This window comes from Saccostrea cucullata, unplaced genomic scaffold (genome assembly GCF_032062105.1).
Source record: "Saccostrea cucullata isolate Sc308-1 unplaced genomic scaffold, CSIRO_AGI_Scuc_v1 ctg11340, whole genome shotgun sequence".
NCBI classification, from domain to species: Eukaryota; Metazoa; Mollusca; class Bivalvia; order Ostreida; family Ostreidae; genus Saccostrea; species Saccostrea cuccullata.
Genome location: NW_026922994.1, coordinates 1,439 through 11,764, shown reverse-complemented (window position 1 = coordinate 11,764; position 10,326 = coordinate 1,439). Strand labels below are relative to the sequence as shown.

General features: G+C 35.4%; 1 protein-coding gene and 2 pseudogenes across 2 annotated transcripts; 1 reads left to right on the top strand and 2 right to left on the bottom strand.

Moving 5' to 3' along the window:
* Positions 1-474: 474 nt before the first annotated feature.
* LOC134262902 (zinc finger MYM-type protein 2-like) lies at positions 475-1,631 on the top strand (annotated as a pseudogene).
* A 120-nt stretch (positions 1,632-1,751) lies between these two features.
* LOC134262901 (uncharacterized) lies at positions 1,752-3,747 on the bottom strand (annotated as a pseudogene).
* A 3,528-nt stretch (positions 3,748-7,275) lies between these two features.
* Positions 7,276-9,986, bottom strand: LOC134262900 (angiopoietin-2-like). Of its 2 annotated transcripts, none has more exons than XM_062745223.1 (4): positions 9,538-9,986; positions 9,224-9,299; positions 8,235-8,298; positions 7,276-7,626 (listed from the first exon to the last, which is right to left on the bottom strand). In XM_062745223.1, exons 1-4 carry the CDS (start codon positions 9,767-9,769, stop codon positions 7,495-7,497), a joined length of 504 nt encoding a protein of 167 aa, XP_062601207.1. In that variant the 5' UTR covers positions 9,770-9,986; the 3' UTR covers positions 7,276-7,494. The 2 variants fall into 2 exon arrangements, 1 of the variants encoding a protein (XP_062601207.1); XR_009991132.1 differs by having other exon boundaries at positions 7,283-7,626; positions 8,235-8,283; positions 9,209-9,299; positions 9,538-9,883.
* Positions 9,987-10,326: the final 340 nt, after the last annotated feature.

Here is a 10,326-nt window from a genome sequence, read left to right as displayed (position 1 = left end):
TAAAATGTAATTTAACTGACTAGTATCAATGGACCAATTAGAAAGCTCGAAATATTAGGGCGAAAATTTTCCTTGAAACAGCGCGGGAATTTATACCGGAAAATAACCCGCGAAAATATCAGGGGTTTTCGTAATAGAGGCGCGAAAGTATCGACAGCATTCGATAGATTTCGTTATCATTTCTCGCGCTGCAACCGGCATATTATTGGTTCTATTGACTCCGGGACATTCCGTAGTCATTTCCCGCTAACTCTTCGTGATATTCTGCGCATTAAGTCATTAACGTAGATTAAGTTGAGGAGGGTGGACGTACTAGGTCTAGATGATTTGCATTTGTCGACTATTAACCTGGGCGATTTAGACTTTGGAGTTACCGACGAAGATCTCGAACTCTCGCAGGTATTTGATGCAGTTGAAGAAGAAAATGCCATATCAGAGGGTCTATGTGAAGTGCTTTTAAATGGTGTCGAAAATATGGACAGTGAAATTCGTACCGCATTTGGGTCTTTCAACCTAGATACAGTGGACCCTGCAGCTGATATTTCCGAATCAAAGCCTCGACCAGTAAAATCGGAACCTGGTGATGATAACGGTGAACGGTTCGGAAAACCCGTGACAGATGATGAAATTTCAAAATTGATTGCGTCGAACGAGAATGCTAACACCAAGATAAATACCACCTGGGCGCTCAAGGTTTTTGAGGAATGGCGAGAAAAACGTTATGGTAATTCCGTTGATGAAATACCACTTTTACATTTAATGACGGCAGAACAATTGAATTTCTACCTGGGGCGCTTTATTGTGGAAACTCGGAGAAAAGATGGCATTGAATACCCTCCCCGAGCTCTGACCTTATATCGTGTGGGATATTGCGCCACCTCAGAAATAAAAACGTTTTCGACAAAAACATTTTGGACAATAATGACCCAAGGTTTAATGAATTCCGGAAAATTCTTGACAGCAAAATGAAAGACCTTCTGAAGCGCGGGTTTGGAACGGCGATAAAGCAAGCTGAGCCCATTATGCCACAGGATGAGGAAAGCATGCGGGAGAAAGGTGTATTTGGGGATGGCAGTTCGAAAGTCTACAACATACCATGTTTTTCTACAACTGTAAACTATTTGGTTTAAGGGGGCATGACGAGCATCACGAACTTGAGTGTAGTCAGTTTGTTCTTGGAGAGGACAGCTCTGGAAAATACGTGGAATTCATTGGACGTGCTAGCAAGACTTACAAGGATGGGTTGGCCCAAATGCAGCTGACAAACAAGCAGATTCGACATTATAGTTCACCCTGTAAAATTCGATTTCATTTAGTTTATAATCTAATTTTTATTTCAAAATTATGTGCATTACTAATTACGTAACGGCTGATAAATATTCATGAATAATGTCACGGAGGTGACAGAGCAATTATAACTTTTTAATTCCACTGTGTATATATCCATTATCAAACTGTCATAACCTAGTTTGAACTTAACTCAATACACGACTCCCAATTCTACGAACAATGGCTCCCATTACTCCACTCATGAAAGACTCATTATTCTTGACCACACTAGACACTGCTCTACTCTTAATTACCCCAACACAGCTTGAATAGTCGGGGCATTGCATCCAAATGCCTGTAACTCTGGACATTTAATCATAAATCACTTCATTACTTATGAGCCTAAAATTACTCAGGTGACCTATTGCTATCTGTTTTCGTCCGTCGGGCGTCGTCCGTCGTGTGTTAACATTTGAACATTTTCAACTTCGTGTGCCAATATGTTGTCTATGTAGGACATCCCCTTGAGGCTGTGCAAAATGTTGACGCAGTGTTAACAAATTGCTGATATGAGCCCTGTTTGGGCTAAAAAATATTTAAATTGCAGTGTTCTAGGCTCATTTTGGAGCAATACCTTCAAAGTTGTCAATTTTTTCTTTAATATGAACCATTATTTCGTTGTCATGGGTCGGATATAGATATTTGAAAAGAGGATTTCCATGTCCGCCACAAGAGAATGATCGCTCAACTTGAAGTAATTTCTCTCAAACCTCACTTCCTTGTCAGCTAAGATGCATTTCTCTAGAAGTGTCTGATTCGTGCATATCAAGACACCCACAGCTGAGCCTTGCTTGATTGCTGCTGGCATTAGCATATATCTCAATTGAGATACCGATTGCGGACATAATAGCCTCCCTTTTTTATTTCAACAAGCAAGTGTTATTTGGATGTGCTTTCGAGAACTATGTCTGGTATGAACTTGAAGACTCCACTAGTACTACAATCAATGTCCTTTAATAAAGGAGCTTTCTGTGAAATGCGAGGTGAACGTCTTGTCACCGTAGATTCACTTTGCAACTTGGAAGGAGATTCCGATGGCGAAGAGTAGTACTCACTTTCCTCAAATATAACTTCAAAGGCTAATTCCCTAACTGATGGCTCGTTGACAGTTGAGGAACCACAAATATTCACCACTCTGACTGAGGTGTCTGAGCCGAATAGTCGTGAAAGGAGACTAAATATCATTGATCTGCCCCGGGAGTTGGACATATCCGAGACAAAGCCTTCTGTAATTGTTTGTTGGTCTATGGATAATACACCTGGAAAGAATAGAAAGAACAAAGAATCAACATATGTTGAATTTGGTTGCTGTATATTAGGCAGTACCCTCACATTTCTGTAGTGTAGTCTAGCAGTGACACTAACTCAGTTAACAATATTTGAATTTCAACAATTAAAAGTGAATATGGAGGCAGAATAAGAATACAAATAGCCTTTTAACTTGCTTTAATATAAATATATTGCTGTAAAGTTCCAAGTCTGGTGTGTATAGAAAATGAGAACAGCATTCCGATATCCCCCGACGCCCCCCCCCCCCCCCCCATTTTTTTCTGCTATTGTTTGAGTTTTCAAAGGCAATATTCCTATACATATTTTGAATTCAACTTTTTTTTTTCAAATTTAGAGCGCTAACAAGGATATTTCGTCAATTTTCTAAGAGGAAAAGGGGCATAACTCGCACAAAAATATTCGGTCAGAACTCATCTTCAAACTATCATGAGATATTGAGCTAAAGCTACTGTATAAATTTTATGCTAATCGGATGATAAATGAATTTGCTCGAGCGCTAACAAGGATATTTCGTCAAATTTCTAAGTTAAAAGGGGGCTTAACTCTCACACAAAATAGAGCTAAAGCTACTGTATAACATAGAATCACCATTAACACTTATCGGTACAATCTGTCTTGTAGTTCCATGATGCTGTTGTTTTGTCAAAGTACAAGGATTCAAGAGGCTTCATGATCCTAGTAATAGTCTGTTTTATTTGATCAGGAACAGGTTCAGCATTGCTCGTTTGACAGTGCCCGCCCAGACCCAGCCAATCTGTTATATCATATTCAATCTCGCCTTCTCCTCGTTTGACAGTGCCCGCCCAGACTCAGCCAGTCTGTTATATCATATTCACTCTCGCCTTCTTTGATGCAAACAGGAATCACCGATCTCCAATGCCACTCAGAAATGCCTAGCTTCTGGGCTTTTAATGTTCATACTGGGAATCGACATTGCTGAAAACAGATATATATTAGTAAATATGAATGCATAAGGTAAAGAAACTAGAGATTTTGTGATTGCGGGCAATCACTGAAGATGCCTACACTGAGCAATACTGACTGGCAAGGGTTGCAGTATGACCTTGATATAACACACGTCAATGTAACACGGGTTTGAATATACTGCAGTTGTTGTATGGCTCCCATTTCTATTCATTTAAACATATTTATGTATATAAAACCTCGATATAACGCGACCTTACTAATAACATGGGCCAATAAGATGGCTCCCAATAAAAATGTTTTAATGAGGTCCTACTGTATTACTGTATCTAGTAAAATGATGAAGCGGAATTTTCGAAAGCAACATTCCTCATGAATTGAGCTATGTAGGTGTTCAAAAGTTATCAGTTGGAAACCATGAATTCTATAGGAATTTGGTTAAAAGGGGGGCATAATTGCGCCAAGAATACTAGTAGGTGGAAGTAACCAAAATCGAAGTTGACCTGTATATCAGGAATATATAGCCGTGTACCAAATATGAATTGAATCCCTGAAGGCATTCAAAAGTTAACAGTCAGACACAATGAATTTGATAGGAATTTGGTGCAAAAGGGTGAATAACTCCACCAAGAATTAGTGGAGTGTAACGAAAATCGAACTTGATCTGTATTTCATTTCTATAGAGCTGTAAACCATATATGAATGGACTCCCTGAAGGCATTCAAAAGTTATCAGTCGGAAACCATGAATTTGATACCAATTTGGTGCAAAAGGGGGCATAACTCCACCAGGAATTTCTGGAAAGTAACCAATATCGACCTTGACCTGTATTTCATTTTTATATAGCCGTATACCAAATATGAATAGAATCCCTGATGGCATTCAAAAGTTAGGCCGTACAAAGTGGAATTTTCAAAAGCTCATAAATTTCTTATTTATTATCGGATCAAGACGAGTTTGGTGTCGTTGGAAAGGTAAGAAAACGGACAACATGACTTACTCAGGCGCATAAAACTTAGATGACGGCAAAAGGGAGGAAAATAGCTTCTTATTTACACCAAAGAAATTGACAAATGGAGAATTTTTGACCATTTTCAATCTTCAATATCTGGAGAATGGCATGCAATCGACACACCGCTCTTATGTGAGTGAGACACCCTAAAAAGGACTCTTGGTAGCTGCAAAGAGTTGGCCAAATTGCGTTCTCCTTCTAAAGAGTACATTCGGGAACACATACGGTCTTTCCCAACTGTAAGCTCACATTATTGTAGAATAAACACTCAAAGAAGATATCTCTCGAAAGATTTATCTATATCAAAAATGTACGAACTTTATCGGGAAAAATGTTCAGAAGATGGAATGGAACCAAAGAAATTTTGGCTGTATGATAGAATATTTGGGGAAGAATTTAATTTGGGCTTTCATAAGCCGAAAAAAGATCTGTGCACCATTTGTGAAGCTTATAAACTGTTACCTGATTCAGAAAAGGAGGCATCATCTGAAGAGCACAAGAAACACTTAAAGAGAAAAGAAAATGCCAGAGCACAGAAACAGGCTGATAAGTTAAGAGCTAATGATCAAGTTATGGTTTTGAATTTTGATCTACAAAAGGTTCTTATTACACCGCAAATTTTTGTATCTGATGCCTACTACTCTAGAAAGTTGGCCACCTACAATTTTACAATTTATGATATGAATTCTAAATCTGTTGTCTGTAATATCTGGAACGAAACAGATGCCAAAAGAGGAAGTTGTGAAATTGCCACATGTTTGTTTCTATTTAACAAGAGTGTGGGGCCAAAGGAAGAAATTGTATACTTTTCCGACAGTTGTACAGGACAACAACGGAACTTACAATTCAGCACCATGTGTTTGTACACTGTTGTTAATCTTCCTATAAATGTCTTGACTCATTACTATTTTGAGCGTGGTCACTCTCAAATGGAGGGGGACAGTGTGCATGCCACAATAGAATGTGCAACGAAGAAATCAGAAATATTCACCACATCTGACTGGATCACAGCGATCAAAAATGCAAAGCGCAAAGATCCAAAGTACCAGGTAAAGGAACTAGGCAATGAAATGGTGTTGGAATTCAAAGAGTGTGCACAGAAGGTGGTGAGCTGCAATCGTAGAAAGGATTCCACAGGAGAAAATGTGCATTGGAATAAAATTCATGTTTTCCAATACAAGAAAGAAAACCCAGACACAATTTACTTCAAGTATGAGTTTGATGATGAGTTTCGAGCAATGCCCTTACAAGGAAGAAAAAGAAAAAGTAAGGTTGATTGTATGCAGTTGCATCAGTATCCACTGAAACCGCTGTACACCCACAGAATTCCAATTTCTGAGGCAAAATATAAAGATCTTCAAACACTCTGTCAGAGAGGCTTGATTCCACGTGCTCACCAGGATTTCTTCAAGGCTTTACCGCATGAAGGAGATACAGATGCCTTGCCAGAACCGAACGGTTCTGATGAATCTGACATTGACAATTAAAATTTCCCTGTCCTAGACGCATCTAGCGAATTTGTCAGTGACTGATTTCAAAGTGCTTTTTTAATTTAGATCTTTTTTCCATTAAAATGCGGATATTGTTACACTATGTAAGATTTTGGTTTATTATTGTTAAAATTTTGGCTTATTATTGTTAAAATTTTTAGTTACCCGGTTAATACATTAATTGTTACATTATTGTGAGGGAGCTGCCTCTTCATTCAATTTTATTCAAGAGTTGCATGTTTGTTAGGGTTGAATTTTTAAATTTTTTTTGTTGCAATACAAATTCATATGATTGTTAATCTAAGAGATAACCTGTTCTTTGATGTTATTGACAGATTCATAATATAAAATGTCAAATTTTGTTTAGAATGATAATTATACCATTTCTAGCGATTATAATTTCAATTATGTAAAAAAAAAATACACTTTGTAGACATGGTTTTTATCATTTTTGTTTTTTCATTTTGCTGTTGTTATCAGTTTAGTTCAAATAAACATTTCAACGACTAGCTTTAGTGTATTTTGTATTACATGTATGTTATTGCTGGTACAAGTTATCCACTGTCTCCATGTGCTTGGGAGAAAATAATCATTCATTTATCTAAGGTTAAATTTAGAGAACATGGGGAATAAGTTTAAAAAGGAATTCCAGGTCCAATTTTTGGGATAAATAGAAATCAGTCTTCCATATTAGGATAAAAATAGTTGTATAAAATATGCAGATGATTGGATATTACTAATATGTATGTAAATTATTCAAACATCTATTATTCCATATTGATATTCTACGTTAAAAGATGTTATTCTTTTATCAAAATGATATGAGTAAAATAATCTGATAATCATAATATTATTAATAGAAAAATGATTATAAAAGGTCGTAAGTGGTACATACAACCCTGTACAAAGCAGGAGAAACCTTGCCTGTAAAGTTAAATAAGGTCGTAAGTACCAGATAAGACTTTTATTTTAACCTTAACAGAAGTAATTATAAATCTTATAAAGTATTTTCAATTATTTTTGCTTTATTTTCCTTTAAACTTTGTTAAAAACTATACAAAATAATAACATTTATTATTCAATAGGGTCTTTCATACGATTTATCAAACAACCAAACAATATGCCTTTTATTTTTTGCTCTAAACAGTTTTTTGTCATTCACGTCAAATTTTGAAACTCCAAAAAAATTTACATACGACCTTTTAATACTACGGCGTCGATTTGTTGTATTGAAGTAGGCAAACGTAAACACGATAAAGAAAAAAAAAATATTTCTGGGTCGCCTTAATAAAATGCAACCAATGCATTTAAATATTATGCAGAGATGTGTCAGTAATCAATTTAATTTTGTATCAAATGTACATGAATTTATAAATTAAGAGATCTTTATAACCACTCATAGAATAAGAAAGGTTGTTTAAACTAAGACCAACACATATATCTAAGATTCTATTTATTAAATAATTGGTTAAAGAAATATTCACCTATCCAGTAGGAATCTTTTAGGTCCCCAAAACCTTTTTTATAGTCCGCCCACTTTCTGTTGAAACCAACAGAACCGCTTATCCGCTTCTGAATTGCCTTTTATATATAATGAAACAAAAATCAAAATAATGGAATGATCATCATATTTTATCATTTCGCCGCTCATTTCTAATTCCTATTATTTTTTAAACGTTTAAAATTTACATTCAAATTTCAATACAGACTGTGGCGAAACTATAAAGGCCAATTTGTAACTTTTATAGCTGATAAAACAGATACGAAATAACCTTGAAGCATAATAATTTTTCTTATGAATTTTAATTCTCTTAATTTCATCTTAATATTCCCCTTTTTCATTCTGTTTTTCGTAGCTATATTTCGAGAATATATAATGAAATCTTTTATCTATACGGTCCTTCTCTTCTTTCCTTTTAACATGTAAACGATAAAAATACTTAGTTACGTGAAGTTGAAGTGAAATGAAATACCAGTTTCATGCTAATACCATTCAAGTTCGTTTTCAGCAAGAAGATCTGAAGATGTTATTGACTAAAATTATTATATATTAAGCGTAAAGTCTAATTTATCTTTTTCTTTAGATAGAGAGAGAGAAAAGCAGAGAGAGAAAGTGGGAGGGAGAGGGAGATTGAGAGAAGATAGCAGAAGGAGAAAGGGGGATTGAGAGAAGGATAGAGAGATCTTACCGTCCACCCTCCACCTTCTGTCATCATGTCACAGAAGACGCTGACCTTGCTGTTATTACCAAATAATTCCAATCTTCATTTTATCTATTGATTTCCTGTGTTTTGATTGGACGAAAACACGTTCCATAAAATTTTTACACATCGATAAATTCTTTCAATCAGAACTACTTTCTTGATGACACTACTGGGTTATCGTATAAACATTTCTGGGTCTGTTCTGGCTAAATAATGAATACAAGAAACTTTAAATTTAATTAGGGCTTAAACAAAACTGGCAACATACTAGACTGCCTAACTGATGGACGCCGTGAAAATGTTTATGTCACTGTCCGATCACGAGTGTGAATTTTAAAAATCGCTGTCTCAACGTTCATACGTAGAAAATAAGCTCAGTCTGTAACTGTTATCGTTTTGACAGGGAAAAGAAACGTACCTCAAACTCTTGCCCTATTAGCATCAAATTCATATTGTTGATTTGTTCCTCAATATTTGAATAAACAAGTGCAAATTGAAGGCGTCGTCGGTCTGCAACTTTCATTATGAGAGTTGTTGTTTATGTCAACATGGCCATGGTCAAAGACGAACTATTCTGAAGTAAACTCGATAATTACGATATTTGTTGACTAAAACAACATTCGATTAGTTGTTATAAGTTTATTTGTAGATTGTTTTGACAATTTAAGTTGAACTCTGTCGAAATTCATCTCGATTACGTTCCTCTACGGTAAAATGTATTCCTACGCCGTCCAGAAATAACGGATTGTATGGAGGCCTCAAGGAGAAATAATTTAAATATTTTTATAAAAATTCGATATTGGAATTATAAGAATTAAACGTTCTTTTTGAAAAATTTATCGATGTGTAAACTCTTGACATTTTACTCACAAACTCAACATAAAAGTGCTTCGCACTTTTATTTAGTTTGTGAGTAAAATGTCAAGAGTTTACACATCGATAAATTTTTCAAAAAGAACGTTTAATCCTATAATGGATATATCTCATACACACCAGATACTGTATTACCATTTATATAGAGGTCCTTGCAATCTTTATATATGTGTAACTCTGAAAGAAAAAGGAATAAATATATGACCAACCTCCTCTCTGATTCTCCATATCTTAGTACACTTGGGGATCTTTTAGATAAATGCTAGACTCGTTGTGTCTATGTAAATAGTAATCTCGACAATCCGTTTTATGTTTTTAACCCGAATGTAAAAGAAATCAATTGATGATTATGTAATTATCATATCAATGAACATCCAGACAAACTGCAGAGAGAGAGAGAGAGAGAGAAATTTACCTTTCCTGACAATTCGAACATCTTCATGGGTCTTGGTAACATCTTCCTCCAGTCTCTTCACCATCCGCCCGAGGGAATCTACAGATTCTTGGATCCTAATTTGTTTGATCAGAAGATCTCGAATCTGCAACATTTTCTCTCCATTACTGGCACAACGATCTTTCGAGTAAATGTACTGGGAACTTGTACATACGATGGCGGACATAAGGAGCGCTGCCCACATCATTGCCATGGTTTAACTTCCTTATCTTTTTTTAACAAAAGCGTTTCTGGAATAAAGTGTTTTTTGAAAATATCCACAGCTTTATATATAGCTTTCATCACGGAAGATTAAAATTTAACCAATAATATGCCTTTAAACCCGAAACGTCACTTAAATGTTGATCTTAAATTTTTATATTCATGGAATAATTGTTAAAGTCAGATAAGCTTATTAAGCTTAGTAATATCAGAGAGGAGGCTAGCCTTTACGCCATCTATTGTTTTAAAAAAAAATAATTATTAGTTTTTCACAAGTTCACACAATTCAAAATAAACAAACAATTACAGTGCACACTGGATTCTTTGGTACCTTTTGTTCTTGTTACAAAACTGCACACTTTAAATGATAACTTAAAAAGACAACCTCGTGTAGAAAAGCTTTAAAGAAAAAAAAATCCAGTTAATCATAATACCAGGGTTATTCATGAATGTTTTTTTCTCATCTGGTTTTTGTATATGTTTAAACAGTTAAAGAGTCTTTTGCCTTTTGCAAAAGAGAAAAAATATTAGATACCTTGAAGGGATATG